Source organism: Clupea harengus, chromosome 22 (assembly GCF_900700415.2).
Source record: "Clupea harengus chromosome 22, Ch_v2.0.2, whole genome shotgun sequence".
NCBI lineage: Eukaryota > Metazoa > Chordata > Actinopteri > Clupeiformes > Clupeidae > Clupea > Clupea harengus.
Genome location: NC_045173.1, coordinates 17999798 through 18018753, shown reverse-complemented (window position 1 = coordinate 18018753; position 18956 = coordinate 17999798). Strand labels below are relative to the sequence as shown.

At 43.9% G+C, this 18956-nt stretch overlaps 3 protein-coding genes across 3 annotated transcripts in view; 2 read left to right on the top strand and 1 right to left on the bottom strand.

The window, feature by feature from the left end:
- ece2a (endothelin converting enzyme 2a) overlaps positions 1–6393 on the top strand; it is a 116272-nt gene extending 109879 nt beyond the window's left edge. The window contains exon 4 of the mRNA XM_012835362.2: positions 1727–6393. Within this exon, the coding sequence (XP_012690816.1) occupies positions 1727–2017 (291 nt within the window). The 3' untranslated portion in view covers positions 2018–6393. The remainder of the gene's footprint in view (positions 1–1726) is intronic.
- camk2n1a (calcium/calmodulin-dependent protein kinase II inhibitor 1a) lies at positions 6200–8836 on the bottom strand. The gene is made up of 2 exons (XM_012835363.3): positions 8368–8836; positions 6200–7845 (listed from the first exon to the last, which is right to left on the bottom strand). The coding sequence occupies exons 1-2, from the start codon at positions 8534–8536 to the stop codon at positions 7775–7777; spliced, it is 240 nt and encodes a 79-aa protein (XP_012690817.1). The 5' UTR covers positions 8537–8836; the 3' UTR covers positions 6200–7774.
- Positions 8837–12589: 3753 nt separating this feature from the next.
- LOC116218486 lies at positions 12590–15523 on the top strand. The gene has a single exon (XM_042703106.1). The coding sequence runs from the start codon at positions 12602–12604 to the stop codon at positions 15521–15523; it is 2922 nt and encodes a 973-aa protein (XP_042559040.1). The 5' UTR covers positions 12590–12601.
- Positions 15524–18956: the final 3433 nt, after the last annotated feature.

The following is an 18956-nucleotide window of genomic DNA, read 5'->3' as shown; positions in this document are numbered from 1 at the left end:
TGAAGAGAACTGTAAGTGTTGTAAGTCAACTTTTGACCTTGGCCATGGAAACTTTCTCCCAGCCCTATGGCCTACTTCTCTCTCTCTCTCTCTCTCTCTCTATCTCTCCTTCTCTATCTATCTATCTCTCTCTACCCCTCTCTCTATCTCTCTCCAGCTAGCGAGCATGCTAACATTTGAAACGTTATGCGCTCCTAACCTCGCTGCCATTTGGCATCCAGGGATCCTCTGACCACACCTCGAAGCCTAATCTGCTCGGCAGTGAGGTGATTTCCTCAAAGCTATCTAATTAGTCAAGGAGAGCAATTACCTCACAGTGAGGCCAATTGTATGCATGCAGGCAGACACAAGGCCACGGGAAACCGTATCTGGCCAAAAGCGAGCGGGCGGGAGACCCAGTCACTGGGCGTAAACACAAGAAAGGGCCTATAGGATTGCATCCTGTATACCACAGCTGGGACTGTGTTGTGACGTGCCATGGCACGCTGTCTGTTGTTCTGGTTTTAGGAAGAGATGTAGAGACAATATAAAAGCCTGAAAGCCCACTATAGGGTAATGTTAGCCCATCCATACAGTCCCTGGATTTAAGTTTGTTTTCAGTGGTTTAGTGCAGCATATTTAGAGCAGGTCAGGACTACATACGCACACAGACACACGCACACACCAATGCCATGAGCATGTACTATATGCCCACAGTTTGAAAAGTGCTATAAAAATAAATGTTTATTATTATTATTATTGTTTTTGAAAGTCTCTCTAAGTCTCTGCCTGACTCACTGGTGGTGTTGCACTACAGGCGAGAATCTCAACACTTTGACGACAGTACAAACTTTGAGGATATTTCACTATCTGTTCCCAACACTCCATCACCTCACAGTGAATTTCTACACCAGGAAGTGCCAATGTGAAGAAAAGCTGTGGAGATGTTACCCCCCCCCCTTCCTTTCCTTTCCTTTCCTCTACTCTACTTCCGTTTTCTTCCTACCACTCTCTCTCTCTCTCTCTCTCTCTCTCTCTCTCTCTCTCTCCCTCTTTTTCTCGACTCACTCTCTGATTCTGTTGTCACCATGTGGTGTGAATAATTTATGTCTTTCCTGCTTACTTGGTGTACAAGTGTGTGTGTGTGTGTGTCTGTATGTGTGTGTGTGTGGGGAGATGAATCATGTGAGATGGCTGCACGTGACTCATGCTAGCACCTGTCCTTTGCTCTGCACAGACCTGGCGTTACATTACACCATGCTATCACTTTCCCTCTCTCCCTCTCTCTGTCTCTGTCTGACTGCCACTTTCTGTCTCTCTCTCTCTTCATGCGGTTCTTGCTGGAGCATCTCGCTAGGCATGTGGGCCTGATCATGGCATCCCAGAGACCCTCAGTGCAGCAGGCGCTCTGCTCTGCTGCAGCATGCTGCAGAAAGCCCCCCCCACAGCCTATGGGCCTCTCATGTACAGGCCATGTTAACCTGAAGTGAAAACCACCTCAGAGCCTCATTCAGCCTCTGGTCTGGGTTTGGATCATGTGTAATGATTTTCTGGGCAGTTTCCAGCGCTAGGCTTTTAAATGTTTTGTTGATTGCATGACAATGTAAATGATTCTGGGTAAATTAACTATTTCTACGTTCCTTGGTTATATGGTATATGCTTTACTCTCCACTCTACCTAGTGGCCATTGCAGTGATGACGTCTTGACGAAAGTCCATGTTTTCTTCTCTCTGTTTCTCCTACGCAGGTCAGTCGTGTTCTGAAACCAGGTGGACGCTTTGTCTCTGTGACTTTCGCCCAGCCTCACTTCCGGAAGCCACTGTACGCTCGGGCAGAGTACGGCTGGTCCATCCGACATCAGGACTACGGCCACGGCTTTCACTATTTCCTGTACGTGCTCACCAAAGGGGAGGAGCTTAGCCAAGAGGACGCTGCCTTGGAACAGAGGGTGCGGCTTGAGGCAGCGGCCCCGCCCACTGCCGCTGTCGTCTTTCAGGAAGCTGAATCTGAGGACTTCCTTACCAACATAAATCTGTAGAGTCAATGGGACATTCAGGACATTCAGGACATTCAGGCCTTTGCACAGATCTTAATGGAGGTGAAAATTACAAGCAGTGCACTCTTGGAAGTATTACTGGTCCCACTTTAAATTGAATGCCTGTTGTGCCTACAAACGCCTCTGGGTTGTGTGTGAGAGCTGGGATTAAGGTTTGATTAAGAGGTTAGGATTATCTGACAATTTACAGGTTATTCAGATTATGGTTTACAGTTGCATGATGGGTCATGGCAAAAACACAGGCTTTCAGGATAACACGTTACCACCTATGTGTAATAATACGTTTCATACCTCTTGTGTATTAATGTAAGATTTTCATAAACCTGAGAAATCTTGAACTGATATTTTTATATGAGATCTTTACAGATAAAACTTTTTTTTTGCGACAGACTCATCTGTCAATGCTTCAGATAGAGATCCAGGCAAAGCTTTAGTAATGTACCTCGGAGTGATTGTTGCTGTTTACTTTGTTCTTGTATACATTCCTCACATCTAAATTCACCATCACTGTCTCTGTGTTTTCTCTCCAAAAATGAAACATTTCTAAATTCAACACATCTTCTGACTATCAAAGCATCTCTCTCCCTCCCTCTCTCGCCCCCCTCCTCTCTTTCTGCGGGTCTGCCTGACGACTCACTGTACTGTCAGTCTGGGCTCTGCGTTCGCCTGCGCACCTGTGTTGACGCTGCCATGAGGCAGAGGTTGGTTCTGGGTGGCAGCGGGCTGTCGACTCTGAGCGAGGCCTGTCACACATCACAGGATCTGAGGAGACAAAGAAGAAAAGGCAGAAGGGAACACAGGGAGAGGGAGACTTCTGAATTTGTTGAAGAAACATTGCATAGAGACTTTCACCAGCTGCCGCTTAAATATAGACCAGTCATACAGAGTGCCTAACAGCCCATTAATAAGGCAGAAATCATTTATTTTTAATTCTCCTCTGAAATGTAATTACAGTCTATTTTTAAAGACCTGTGAGAGAGGTGGCTGATTTCTGAGCCTGGCTTCTCTCTGCTGATAATCTAGATGATTGCAGTTCAGTGGCTGTTTTGCCATATATTTGATGTTGTCAGTGTTTTAGCTGTTATCCAATTGGTGGTGGTGGTCCTATAAATTCTGGCTAAGAGGTACAGTATACTCATAGCTTGGTGAGGTTATGGGCAGGTAGTTTCAGCTCCTCTGCCCTCTCAACAGGCGACATTTGGCAAAAAGTCCTTTTTGTTTTAGTTTAAATGCCACCCACAAGTGTTGAGGAATATATTGGATTGTAGAGGTAGAGATGGTGGCCTTAAAGCAGCAGTAAAGGGATTTTGGTCTAAAACTATAGAGGGAGTTTATAACCTAAAAGGTATGCAAAAGCCTTTCAGGTGCGACCAACAGCCCTGTTGTCACTGAGAAAAGCTTGTTAACACCATAACACCATAGAAATGGAACTACAAAAGTGCATATCCTGGATGGCTAGTGGGAATGACACGTGTTTATCTGTCCTTCATATGACTATATACTATCAAAATGAATTTGAAAATGATACCAGAACTAGAACTGGTGAGGTTAGGTGCAGGTAAATTCAGGTACCCACAGGCAACTCAAGTCAGGAAGTCCTTTTGCTAAGATTAAATGTCACCCGCTATCTGGTGTCAGGCCATTCTTTAAACACCTCATCTATGATCTCGGAAATGCTAAACCGTCTGCTTGTCACCCTTATCGCAGGCTAACGTAATGGAGGCCAATGCCTTGGGCTTATTCTAACTCTGGTTTGTTCTGTGATGGTAATATTGTGTGTGTGTGTGTGTGTGTGTGTGTGTTTATGGCTTAAGTTTACCCACTCATAAGTGCAGTGCATCATTGCACTCACAAAAGAAAAGGGCCGCCACTACCTTCAATAGGCTTTCTATCAAGCGTCACAACTGTCTACTGACATGTGTGATCGATCAGATGTTGTAACCCTTTCCACTTTGTGTGTGTGCTTCGTTGTGTTGCATTGTGGTGCTATCAGGTTTCCGCAGTGATAAATGAGAGTGGCATGCTCTGGCTGTAATAACAAGATTGTGGTAAAGAGCCTGGCACCACACTCGGCTGGCAAGACCCACCGCTTACGCAACCCCAACGCTGCCACCATGGCCACTGCACCACCGGATCGGAAATTGAAAACGGATGCTTGAACCTTGGACTCCGGCCCAGACTCATCCATCTAGCTGACAAGAGGGCGGATGCTAAACTTCTGAATGGCTTAAGCAAGCACACAGGTGGGATTGTGGACCCGAGACGGGCTTTGTGTGGCTTGGCCCCAGACTAAGGCAAAGTAATACACAGATCCAAAGCTTAATCTAACACCCAGGACTCACTCCTCATTTCTCCAGGGGAGCTCAATACAAATCACACTGCGGTCTTGAAGAAAGTGCCAGCCAGGCCTTTGGCAAGTATTAAGTCCCTTTAATTTCTGGCTTTTTCCCCCCAAAACACACAGCCCACCTCCCCTCCCCACCCCCAATTTGATTCATCACCCTAATCTATTCCCTGTGTTACATAACGGCCGTCGAGGTGATCTGCAGCACTGGGGTGGCAGTCCTGGCATCCATTTTGGGTCAATAACATTTGTTGTGGTGCTCTACATCCAGGCCATACTGGGAGGGTTTTTTGTTGTTGTTGTTGTTGCTCAATTTTACTGCTGTTAGTGGCTGCTATCTGCCCGACATGCTTTCTTGCGCAAGGGCATGAACAAAAACAAATAGTGTACTTAACACTCTCACTCCTCTTCCACTCTCTCTCTCTTTGTTATCCTTAATGATTTGTCAGAGAGCATTCTGGCATTGGGAAGCTTTAAAGTGACTGGACTCAAACTAGATACACCACAGAGTGCATTAACTCTCACAGGATTTACCGACAGAATATACCAAATCTGGAGAAACTGGCTACATCTTTATACACCTTATTGCGGTAGACTTCTCTTTTGTATTCTATTGAACTGTTAGTGTTTTAACAACAGGAGTTTATTTGGATATAATATAATGCTATCTGTTTAGTACCATCATGCTCCACTACCAACGGTTGCTTATCAAACCTAAAGTATGTTTCTTACAAATACCTGAGGTTTCTGTTCCTTTTGTCATATGCAGGTTTCATTTCACCCAATCAACCATGGAGTCACCATGACATTTAGTTTGTTTGTTTGTTGGTTTGTTTGTTGGTGTTGTGTTTGCCCATGTGACCCCACTCTGTGAAGTGCATGTTTATTTGTACTCATATGATGATGTACCCAATAATGACTTTGGCTGGTGTTTCCCCTGTCAGATGGTGTGGTGATCCTCTATGAGAGGTTATTGGTAATGGCTATTGTTCTCACCACCATGCGTGGCCAACTTTAACAGACACACTGAAGGCACAACCACAGTCATATTCCCTTGGGGCAGTGGAGGACATTTCCATGGCTAGATTCCCTCCAGGCTTCAGTGTACACTAGCGGTTATGCCCACAGCACATCTCAGGAGATTCACCAGCAAAATGAGAGGAATGTTTTCAGTCATTTTTTTCCACTGTCATATCAGGAAATGTTTTGTAAACATATAAAACTTCTTTTCCTCATTTTCAAATAAATATACAGGGCAGAATGTAAGGTGTTTTCTGTTAATGGTAAGGGGGTCTCACACTATGGTCAGATCTCTGTACATCACATGCGTATGTCCATACCTTAACAAACCAGCTCCCTTTACTCTGATCAGATATAACACCTCACTTATATGCCATGCCTAGCCACAGACTCAAACAATTAAGAATGATAAAGATCAATTAAAGAACTTCTGAACCACAAAAAACAATGTGGGTCCACAACTGCAGGCATCCTACGTTTGAGTGAGCTATTTGTTTTCTCTAAAGCGTAGTGAGCGTTCACGTGTTACAGCTGAATAGACATAGAGTAACGGCACAATAGGGAGGCTTCTCTCCTTGTCTCACAAGAAAGACAATTATAAGGATTACACAATGGTCTTAAAGCATCTTTCTGCCCCCTGGCTCTGTGCAAAGTAAGACTTTGTGAATTACAGGCACTGTATGTGCCATCACCTTATCACACAAATAAAATATGTCTTTATACAATGGACTCTTTCTGACTTGGGCCTGATTGGTTGTATGTAAGAGTGTATTGGCAAATGAGGACAGGATATCCAGTGCTATATGTTCTCTCACCATTTATTAGTTCACCAAGTACAGTGAAAATGGTATCATAATATACAATGAATCATTCTTAGAATGTCATGACATTTTGTTGCTTTTTTTGCTTCATAAAACGATGTTCCATTATTGAAAATTGTAAGGTATCATGCACAACAACCCATAATCAGATTCTTTAAAAGAATGGTACAAAATAAACAAAAATAAAAAACATAGCTGTAATGTCCAAAACCGGTCAAATAACAACACGTTATTTGAGGATACTCGTAAACAGTGCAATAGACTCTAAAATCGCCATTTCTAACAAATTCATCAACGAAGCTCAAGTCACAGTATACGATTTCTCAATAATAGTTAAACATTGATGTGTGCAAAACCCAAAACACATTCAGTAAGTCTTCTGTTTTAAAAAATGTCCCATTCGTGATTTTGAATGGAACCCTAAACCAAAACTGTTCCCCTCATTCTGAATTTCCTCTTAAATACAAACATCTTTTGTTGATGAATTGTAGGACGGTAGACTATCATATCATTTTAAATAACAAATATTCAGATATAAAAATACAAATATGATTTTGTTTAAAAAGAAGCGTGCCAGGGTAAGAAGTGTGGTGGCACCTGCATTGGCACCGGAGAAAGAGTTCATGCAAATAGATGGAGAAAAAAGTAGGCCTATCTATACGAAAACAATTTTGCCAAAATCAACTGAGTTTATGAGAGCGGAAAAATAAAAATAATCATTGTTGTTGTCTTCATATTACTTTTTATGCTCATTAATTTCTCATCCGCTGGCGTCTTGATGTAAAACAGAACTGCGCATTTACACAATGCCGGTCATGGGCACCGCCAAAGAAGGGAATATAAGCAAAGAATATATTTCGATATTATTCAGATGCATACGTTTATTTCAAAACGTGCATAACCGAAAAGTGAAAGAAATTAATATAAACACTGCACCATCTTCGGAATATTTTTTTACATACACTGGGTCTTACATTTATGTGGCTTCTTTGTCAAATTGGTCGGTTGGTAGCTCTAGCAGCAATCGGAATGCATTCTCTAAGTTGGAACCGTGCGTGACAGAACAGCTCCAGTGAATGCATCGCCATGGACTGTGTTGACAGTGTAAAGCGTGTAGGCTATAGGGGGGAATAATGTCTTTGAGCTTAGATACTGTACAAATACAGAAGTAAAGCTTGAAATGAGATTCGGCCTCCAGTTGTTTTGTTGTTGCTTACAGCGCTTTTTTGGAAGAAAATGGTCGTGACATAATGGCAAGTTCATCCATCGCTATACATCAGCAGAGGTTTTAAAGACGGAGCTGCGCGTATCAGACATCTATCTTTCTGCGCAGCAGTAGTGTTAGTAGGGTTTCGATTGGAGAATTGCCAGCAACCCCAAAATAAATCTCTCCATCTCTCCAGCTTCTCCTCTCTTCGTTCGCTAGGTCTCCCATTTGTCTTCTTTGTATTCGCTTCGTGCCGTCCATCCTCGTAACAGTCCTTGAACATGCACAGCCGACAAGTGCTTCAAATCGGTGATAAAAGTAAAATATCTGAAAGGCATCGTTCAAGCTTAAACGCCGGGTGATGATTTGTCTGTCATTCCCTTCAGAACTTCGTCTATTCGGTCGTCTTCAATGACAACTGCAAGGAGGGGAAAAGAGTACGTGAACATTATGTTTGTGACAGGGAAAGCAAGAATCCAGAACGCTTTTATCAGCACACAACTCATTCAAGTTAAGTACATGCAAGGCAAAGACCCGACAACAAATTGCGCCACTCTGAAAGACTATATTCAAAATGGAACATTTAAACAGTGAGTGAGCGCAGAAAACGTCAGCGTTGCAGTCAATCTTGTATTTTACCGCGGTGGAAGATGTTGCGTATATTTCATGTCGTAACTTCAATATATTTGGCATATTGTTAAGTGAGTCGTGTGAACAGCAAGGCATTCACTGCTATTACTGTAAACTGGTGGTTTACAAGTAGTAGCATATATCTAATCGAAATGTTTACAAATAGTGAATCTATCTAGCAATACGATAAGCTTTCCCGTGTTAGGTTTCTTTAACACACAAATTAAAGTGTTATCTAACCATTTCAAGTTACCTAAAGACAACCCTGCTAGCCAATCTAACAATTAACAAGCATCCAAATGGTTCTCACCTCGCTTTGCCCTGCCAATCTGGCCCAGTTTGGGGGGTCTTTTCGCCTGTGACGCCCCGAAAAAAGAGTTGGTGTCTTGCAGCCCGCAGCTGAAAGACATCTGATTGACATCGTTGTCCGTTCCGTAGCCGTTCATTTTCCCCTCGCTGTATGGCATTACTTCGGACATTATGGCACAAAAAGACTGGTTCGAAGGGCGAAGTTGAAAACTTATACGATGCTTTCGTCGAAGTCGATGAGAACAACAAGGTTCCTTGCAAATAAATACACCTTTCACCAATTCCTAAGGAAATCCCTTGAACAAAACGCGAGGAATCCTTGCACAGCCAGCTTCCGAAAGGTTAAGAACCCAAATGCGAGCGTTATAAATGAGAGGAAACGAAGTGTTGATCGGACTGGAAGAGGAGTGGTGTGTCTGCGTTGGTTGTTCACAGAGGTCTGTGGAGAGGGCTGGGAGATCCCAGGATCATAAAGGAAACCCAGGCGGAACAGTGAAGTCATCCATCCGGGTTTGCAGTGTGTGCGTGTGTGTGTGTGTGTGTGCGTGCGTGTGTGTGTGTGGTGGGGGAATCCAGGAGGACCAAGGGTGACATCAACAGGCGAGATAGGAAAGTGCTGAGGAGCCAAAGCAAAAAAGGTTATAATGTTTCTTAACGTCACTCCAATTTAGTCCACAGCGTCTTGGCAAGGATGAAAATGCTTTAACGTAAGCTAACAATGCAGGTTCGTGTATCGCATCCGCCTTGAGTGATTTGCAATTGCTTAGAAGTTTGTAGTAACACCATACGCTAAACTATTTAAGTTGCCAAAACGGCCATGCCTCTTTCGGGTTCTTGAACACCAAAGATTGATTGCTGTTATCTTTTACCAGTAGGAACACTTTTGTCGTCGTATCAAACGACATTGTAAGTAGGACATATATGGTAAAAATCATATTTTCGCGGTGATGTTGTTTGATCAATTCAATCGAAACAATTTAAAAGCCTATCACACAACTGGTTGTATCTGATCTGCAATAAAAGCCGATCTTTTCCTCAAAAATTAAACATATAAATCAAAAATGGCGGTTACATTGGGTCAACCCATAGGCCACGGGTCATTTAGCTTAATAAATATTTTCTTACATTTAGCGAGCAGGGGGATTTCCTGTAACGTCAAAATGGTTAATATTACTGGCATCGTCATACTATACGTCAAGAAGGTGAACGCTTGATAACCTCCGTCATTGTGCGTCAAGAATATTGATGTAGCCTGTGCGATTTCCCGCATAAAATCTGCGTGCACCGACTCCAGTCTGAGTTAATTTAGATCCTGCCTGTCTGCCTATCAAGGAGTTAATTGCCAGCAACGACAATAATTTGTTTATTGGCGATCGTTGCTAGTGTCGTAACAATGAGAGGTTTTGCGAACTCTAACAGTAGCGAATATATTCAGCACCAAGGCCAGCGGTCAGAAACAGATCGGTTAGTTCAATAGCTTTTCACTTGAGACTACGGAAAGGGATACTCCGCAGACCTATGGATATTTGTAAACGCGATCAGATTTTCTTCTCATTTCGTAAGGAAGGAATCAACAAGAGGACCCGGAATTGTTGGCATGGCAACAGCACCCTTAAAGCAGCAATAAGGAGTTCTGTTCCAAAACTAGCAAGCTATCGCTAGATAACTCCCTAAAGGCATGCAAAGGCATTTTTGCAGGGTATTCCAGCCCGGTACACAGAACTACATAGGGCATATCCTGGATGGCCAGTGGGAAAGACGGATGAACTATCATGAACTATCATGGATGTGGTGATTAACATTATCACAGAGCAACGGATCTGAGGTTTATAGATCAGCTTCTGAAAACCTCAGTTAGGCCAAAGTAAACTTATTGTAGCAGTGCCTTGTTAGACTGGCATTAACGTTATATGAAGGGCTACTTAAATCTAGAGGCCACTAATACATGTGAGTCCTGGGGTAGAGAAATTAAGACACTAAATTACAGAGATGGTAGGCGCGCTGGAACCTCTTTCATGCAAGGGGGGCTGTGGGCTCCATATATATCTATGGTGGGCTCTACTAAAATATGTGACATCACAGCAATATGATATTAGACAAGTATTTAGAGGCAATTTAGAAGCACTGATTGATTACTAGTTTGTTTTGATTGCCAAAATAGGTTATCCTTTCACAGAAATGTATTTTCATCACTATGGATTTAAGAAGATATCAAGACAACAGGCTGAAGTATGGGCACATGTAGTGAGTGGTCAGAGATGAAGAGAATCTCTTCAACTGATATAATTCAATTTATTACATTTTTATTCATAATATAATATAATATTCACTGGATTGGAACAATAACTGAAAAAGTATGTGACAATCTACAGAAGCATCATCCATCCAACAACAGGTAAAAGCCCGGCTGAATTGCTTTTCAACCGAAAGATGAGAGGAAAGCTACCTGAACTGATTGAAGTGTACACGGATCAGGATGTATGTGACCGTGACCCTGAGCAAAAGGCTAAGTAGAGTAAGCTGTATGCAGACACACGCAGAGGAGCGCAGCAGTCAGAAGCAGTCAGAGGTCAGTGACACTAGGCGCGCTGGAACCTATTTCATGCTTTGTGAATCATTTGTCTGCTTGTGGTAGTAATCCAACAAAATTCTGGAAAACAGTTAAGTCTCTTAAAGGGGTTTCCCCACCTACACTACCCCAGCAGATCATGCTGGAAGATAAAGCAATTAATGATCCTAAGGAAGTTTGTAATGCTTTCAATAATCATTTTATCCAATGCGGCACTTTGTTTGACCTTTCTCATTTCCCTGATGTACCGGATGGAGTGCTAGATAACTTCACTGTTGATGCCAGGTCACTGGGAACTGACCCAACCACTTCCTTCTCTTTTAGACCAATACAACAGCATGAAGTCCTCTCTGCTCTTCGTAATTCTAAATGTATGAAGAGCTCAGTGGGTGCAGACCAGTTAGACCCACGTCTCTTGAAGCTTGCTACCCCCATTATAGCCAGACCCTTGACCCACATTTTTAATCTATCACTTTTTTCTGGCTACATTCCTAGCATCTGGAAATCTGCATTAGTGGTGCCCCTTCATAAAGGTGGAGACCCAAATAATATGAACAATTATAGGCCGATCTCCAAGCTCCCATGCCTAGCCAAAATGGAATCCTTTGTAAATGAGCTAATTAGCTCTTTTCTATCTTTAAACTCAATTGTATGCCCCTTTCAATCAGGTTTCAGAGCTGGCCACAGTACCATTACTGCAACAACCCTTGTGGTAAATGACATAGCCTCTGCTGTAGACAAGAAACAATGTTGTGCCGCTTTATTTATTGACCTGTCGAAAGCTTTTGATACAGTAAACCATGAGATACTTTTTGGCAAACTGGACTCCCTGGGATTTGATAATGTCTCCCTCAGATGGTTCAAAAACTACTTCACGGGTAGAACACAATGTATAGATGTTGCAGGCCTTACATCTGAGGCCCTAGTAATTAATTCTGGTGTCCCTCAGGGCTCTATTTTAGGCCCGGTATTGTTCTCACTTTACATTAATAATATCTGTGACCATCTAGAACATTGCAAAGTCCATTTTTATGCCGACTAGGGAAAGACCTTGTGACGGCATGGAAAGACAGCTGGCGGGAGGGAATAGACCCCAACGGGGCTGCCACGGGCTAGCTACCCATGGTAGCGGGACCCAGCACGAACGGTGTATGAGTCCCACCCACCAATGGCTACGAAAAATTATAAGGAAAAAATACCCCTTGAGTCAGCGAGAGCGGGGCGGAAGATGACTCATCGGCGGATAACCCGGTTATTGACATAGGAACGGAACAGACTACGAGTTTGATGATACCCAAGCATACCCAAGACTGCAACAGCTACAGCAGGACACAAGCTCCAGAGCTGCATATGTGGCTGGGCAAAGGTTACTTCCACTAGAGGCCTAAAAATACATCAGGGCAAGAAAGGGTGCCTAAAGAAGGGTCAACAGGGATCTCGCATCGACAGCTACTTTCTGAGAAGCAGGTCGAGTCAGTCGACTGAAGTTCAGCAGCAGGGCCAAAACCACAGTCTGCAGGACATCAACATCCCTGTCCCAGAAGAGGACGAACCTTGCACAGGAAACCAACCTGAACCCAGCCCAGCAAGACCTGCAGTGGAAAAGAAGATCCAGGGGCGAAGGCCACTGATCAAGTGGCCAAAATCCTGCGAAAAGGCACTGTGGATGGAGGTCAACACTGACCTCTGCAACATCTTAGAGGGGCTCAAAGGCACCACCAGGAAGAAGCTGGAGAAAATGGGAGATCTTATATACAGCTATGGATCGGAAAGGTTTGGAGCAGTCGAAAGAAAGAGATCTGAACCGACAATCTCCACTAAGTCCAGGAGGCAGAAGGAAATAGATCGCCTAGTCAGAGAAAGGAGGCAGCTGAAGAAGCAGTGGAGGAAAGCCACGGAGGAGGAAAAGGAGGGTATCAACGTCTTGCAGGAGGCCATCCGGAGTAGACTTGTGACACTGAGAAGAGCGGAAAATCTGGTAAAGAAGCGCAGAAGGAAGGAACAGACAAGATCACGCTTCTACAAAGACCCCTTCAAATTTGTGAAGAGTCTCTTTACAGCGGAGAAGAGTGGAAGCCTCTCAGTGTCAAAGGCAGACCTGGAAAAACATCTGGAAAAGTCCTGTACAGATGCCAAACGCCACGAAGAGGTTATTCTCCCATCTGATATGCCACCAATCAACCCACCAGAGCACCAGCTAGATATCAGCCCACCCAGATGGAGCGAAGTGGAGAAAACTGTGCGTAGAGCAAGGGCTGCTTCAGCCCCAGGTCCTAACGGAGTTCCATACAGGCTCTACAAAAATGCACCAGACGCCCTGCGATTCCTCTGGAAGCTCATGAGGGTGGTCTGGCAAAAGAAGGAGATACCAACATCCTGGCAGAGAGCTGGAGGAATCCTTATCCCAAAGGAAAAGGACTCATCAGAAATCGGCCAATTCCGCCAGATCAGCCTCCTAAACGTCGAGGGGAAGATATTCTTCAGTGTGGTCGCTCACAGACTGGCAGGATACCTGCAAAGAAACCATCTGATTGACACATCAATCCAGAAAGCAGGCATCTCTGGCTTCTCCGGTTGTCTGGAACATGCGAGTACCATCTGGCATCAGATCAAAGTTGCCAAGACGGAGGGAACAGATCTTCACGTGGTGTTCCTGGATCTCGCCAACGCCTTTGGCTCAGTCCCTCACAACCTCCTCTGGACCGCATTTGACTTCTTCAGGGTCCCTGTAGCCCTAACAAGCCTTGTCAAGGCCTACTTCCAGGACGTGCAGGTGTGCCTATCAACAGCAGAGTACACCACAGCATGGCAGCATCTAGAAGTGGGAATTATGGCCGGCTGCACCATCTCCCCGCTAGCCTTCACAATGGCCATGGAGATGATAATTCGAGCATCTCGGTGGGTGGTTGGAGGACAGCTTATAAGACCTGGCCTGAGGCTGCCGCCTGTGAGAGCTTACATGGACGACGTTACCACCCTCACCACGGCCAAGGCTTGCACTGTACGGCTGCTGAGAAAGCTGCAAGATAACATCGAGCTGGCTCGGATGAAGATCAAGCCGAGCAAGTCTAGAAGCATCTCCATCGTCAAGGGGAAGCTGTCAGACCAACGCTTTCTCATTGGCGATGAGCCTATTCCAACTGTCTCTGAGAAGCCTGTGAAGAGCCTTGGCCGATGGTATGATGCCTCCCTTAAGGACAAAGAGCAAGTAGATCAGCTCAGGAAGGATGTAGCCAGCGGCCTGGAGAACATCAACAGAACCGCACTACCTGGCAAGTTGAAGCTTTGGTGTATGCAGTTTGGGCTCCTTCAACACCTCTTATGGCCACTTACCATGTATGAAGTCCTGATCTCAAAGGTGGAAAAGCTGGAGAGGCTGGTCAGCTCATATGCAAGGAAGTGGCTTGGGCTTCCCAGGTGCCTCAGCAGTATAGGGCTCTATGGCAAAGGAGTATTAGAACTGCCCATTTCCAGTCTAGCAGAGGAGTATAAATGCGCCAAAGTTAGACTGGAGATGATGCTATTGGATTCGAGTGATCCATTTGTAGCCCAAGCTGCACCCATCCTGGCTACTGGGAGGAAGTGGACCCCACTGGAAGCAACCAAGCAGGCAAAGGCAGCACTCAAGCACAGGGACATCGTGGGCCGAGTGCAGCACGGGAGGAGTGGTCTTGGAGCTGGAGCCAGTACACCGGCATGGAACAAGGCTACTCCGTTCCAGAGACGCAAGCTGGTGGTCCAGGAGGTACGTCAGCAAGAGGAGGCAGCAAGGTGTGCAAAAGCTGTTTCACAGGCAAGGCAGGGGCAGTGGATGACTTGGGAGGGAGTGGAGAAGAGGAAGATCTCCTGGCAGGAGCTGTGGGAGATGGAGGCATTTAAGGCTAGCTTCACCATCAGGGCCGCTTATGATGTACTGCCGTCTCCCAAGAATCTTAGCCAGTGGTACGGAGAAGACCCAACATGCTCCCTCTGCCCGACTCCAGCTACACTAAAGCATATCCTGGTGGGCTGCAAGACCGGCCTCACTCAAGGCCGGTACACCTGGCGGCACAACCAGGTGCTACAGTGTCTTGCGGCAGTGCTGGAGAGTCGACGGATGAGCGTCAATGCCCTTCCTCCACCATCTCGTAGGCCGACAACAACATTTGTCCGGGAGGGCGGGGGCCAAGCCACTCTCACCACCACAAGACCAGAAACTGGACAGCTAGGTGGGGCACGGGACTGGAAGATGCTGGCAGACCTAGGCCAGAAGCTCCGATTTCCAGCAGAAATAGCAACATCAAATCTGCGACCAGACCTTGTGCTTTGGTCGGCCTCACTCAAGCAGGTCTATATCGTCGAGCTCACGGTGCCCTGGGAGAGTGCAGTGGAGGAGGCCTACGAGCGCAAGAAGCTAAGGTATGCGGACCTTGCAGCAGACGCACAACAACGAGGCTGGAAAGCTAAGGTCTGCCCAGTTGAAGTAGGCTGCAGAGGATTTGTAGCCACCTCAACATCCAGGCTTCTTCAAGAGATGGGAGTGCGGGGGAAGGCCCACAGGCAGGCAGTCAAAGACCTTTCCAGGGCTGCTGAAAAGGGAAGTCAGTGACTGTGGATAAAGAGGAAGGACTCCGCCTGGGCTGTCGGATGAGTGATGGCATCTAGGGAGTGAGCCCGGGACGCCGGATCTCACTGCTGAACCCTCTGGAGGTGTCGTGGGTCAGCGAAACATCGAAGAAGGAGGGCGCCCACTTGACAACCCATAGGATGCCATCAATCATTCGACCAACCCACAGAGTCTCGAGTATGCAGAAAGGGATATTAACACCTTGTCCTACATAACAGATCCGATGATACAATTTTGTATGCCTCAGCGCCCTCTATAGATCAAGCAGTTTCAAACCTTCAACATGCTTTTGATTGTGTACAGGATTCCCTAAAGTCCCTAAAATTGATGCTGAATGAATGTAAGACTAAATTCATGATTTTCTCCAATGGTAGAAATAATGTCCCCCCCACCCATAGGATATGCACCCGTTCTGGGACTAATATTGAGCAAGTTCCTTGCTATAAATACCTAGGTATCTGGCTAGATGATAGGCTGTCATTTAAATCACATGTTCTTGACCTAGCTAAGAAGCTTAAAATTAAACTGGGTGCTCTTTATAGAATAAGATCTTGTTTTACTTTTGAAAACCGAATGGAAATAGTGCAATCAACAATTTTGTCAGTTCTTGACTATGGTGACATTGTTTACATGTATGCTGCACCCTCTACCTTAAAACTCCTGGACTCTGTTTACCATAGTGCTATTCATTTGTTACAGGAGACGCTTTCAGGACCCACCACTGTAACTTATACAAGAATGTTGGTTGGTCCCCTCTAGCAGAAAGGAGGGAAAAACACATAATTTTTTTTATTTATTTTGTCTGTTTTGTTTTGTTATGGTTTGTTTATTTATTGTTCTTCTGTACTATGTAGCCTCAATCAGGGCATTGCTGCAAAAGAGCCCTGTGCTCAGTAAATTCTCCCTGAATAAACAATGATGATGATGATGATGATGCAGGGGGGGGGGGGGGGGCTGTAGGCTCTACTCAAATATGTGACGTCACAGCAATATGATATTAGACAAGTATTTAGAGGCTACAGCACTGACTGTGACGACTTACTGACATTTAAAATACACAAGAACCAAGCGTGAACGATTTATAATATATGCAAACTTTATTTCATTTTTCCGTAGCCAGTACGCATTCACTGCCGGAGCACAATTTATGCGAATGTCCTCCATCATCTACGATGATATCCACAGAAAGTTGAAATTGGCTGGGTATAGCCTTACAATTATAGCCTATCGGCCTAGCCTATCGGCTAAACAGATCAAAAAACAAATGAACAACAAAACAAAAACACAACACGATCGATTATGGGGCATGTTCCAGATCTGCATAAATTATAAACATCAATAACATTCACAACTCCTGTGAATCCACAATAAAGAATTCAAAAGTTTGGCCTATGTTAATTAATTATGTAATGTAAACGATTTGCTCCTTCATCTAGACATCCTCAGATTAAGTAGATAAAATATAGGCCTGAATATTAAAATATAGCCTTTGAATAGAATAGCCTGTGGCTAACGATTTTCTTAACAATCAATGAATACGTAGAAATTAAACATAATAAAGCACAGAAAGTCAGATTAAACAACAATGGGTCTATATGCTCCATAACTCTTGGCGTTACTCTTGAAATCCCATCGAATAGATCACCACTGGGAATGATTTCTGTCGTCGTCGTTGTTGTTGTTGTTGACGTCCTTGTCTCCGTTTAAATATACATTTATCTTAGTGAGGTTTTATTTTATTTGGCTACAAACAAATGTACATATTTTATATCCATCATAAGCACAATAAACATTTAATGTTTTTTTTTGGCCATGCAATAATTTAACCCACCAGCTGTAGCGCCCCCCTCTATGGGGTGCCGTTTGTAAAATGTTACACGTTCTAAAACCCTGCTCAGTTTTGGTACATTTAGCATTATCATATGGGGAAAAAAGCACAACAATATTCAAATGTCACTTTTTCAAACATTTAGAGAGATATTCATGTAAGGATAATGTTTGGCAGTAACACAAAGTTGTTGAATAATATAAATGTTTCATCTAAATGTAAATGTTAAATATCAATGTAAATGTTAAATGTAAATGTAAATGTTAAATATAAACGTAAATGTAAATGCTAAATGTAAATGCTAAATGTAAATGTTAAATGTAAATGTAAATGTTAAATGTTCAGTCTACATGTCAGATTTGAAGACTGAACCTTACAATATTTACGGTAATTGGCTTTCATAGTTTTCACGTCACGTCAGAATTACCAGCTTGCGGGCAAGAAATACACTCCACAGCTGTCTACCACTGGAATTTATACAGGAACTGACCATCTTTCATTCAAGATTATTTAATATATCCGCTTTAAAATTGTCTGACATAGGTAGTAAAATGCCAGACAGTTGTTGCTCGGTTGGCTGTTCAAATCAGCGAGGAGACAAGCCCGGCTGTTTCCAGCTGATTGTAGACATCTTCTGGGTCAACTTTTCTCAGGCGGGCAGTAAAGTAGCCTTATTTTTGGAGCTTGCAATAAAAGCAGTAACCCTGTTTTGGTCGCCTCATTTATCAGAATAACTACCTAAAACGGGAATAGATCAAGAAATAAAGTCAAGAAACAAAGCATCAACACGATTAAAATTGGATTACCCGGTTTCTGCTCTGAGATTGCGACAAGTACCTAAGCAAGTAGGCTAGGCTACTGTATTTTGTCATCCAACTGGTAATACTACAATGCCAGTAGAAAATACTTGGGAAGATAATTTCAGTTGTCATTCGCCAGAACAGGTGGTTGTACTGGTGTTAACCAGCAAATTGTGTCAAATGATAAAGAACAGTGTTGGGTAGGCTAAAGGCTGCTAGCTAACAGCATGTAGCTCGCTAGCTGGTAGCTAGCTATTCAATGGCAATCATCTTTGCTCTGATAATGAAGATGTTTATTAGTTTTCACCTTCCAGACGACATCGTTATGAACCCATCCCCTTCTGAAAATTAAATTACTATCTGTGCTTTTGGTAGGCTTTCAGTTTTTGAGGTGTGTAGGGGGGCGGATTTTCTATAAGATAGATGTAAATATCTCCCAACTGGAGCTCAGGCAGGGACTTCTACGACGTTATAGAAATACAAATATCAGCGGGTGCAGTAAAGGGATCACAGGTTCCCAAAATGTAATTTTTTTCTAGATATCTCTGTCTGGCTATTGTGGTATGATCTGTGTTTGATGGCGATCGTAATTGAGTAGGCTGCACTGCTCGACGATGTCCACTGTTGGTCGACATCTTCGCTTTTGCCCGCAAGGTATCCCTTGTAGTGTGACTGAAAGCTATGAATTACCGTAAATATTGTAATGTTCTGTCGTCAAGTCTGACATGTAGACTGAACATTTACATTTACATTTAACATTTACATTTACATTTAACATTTACATTTA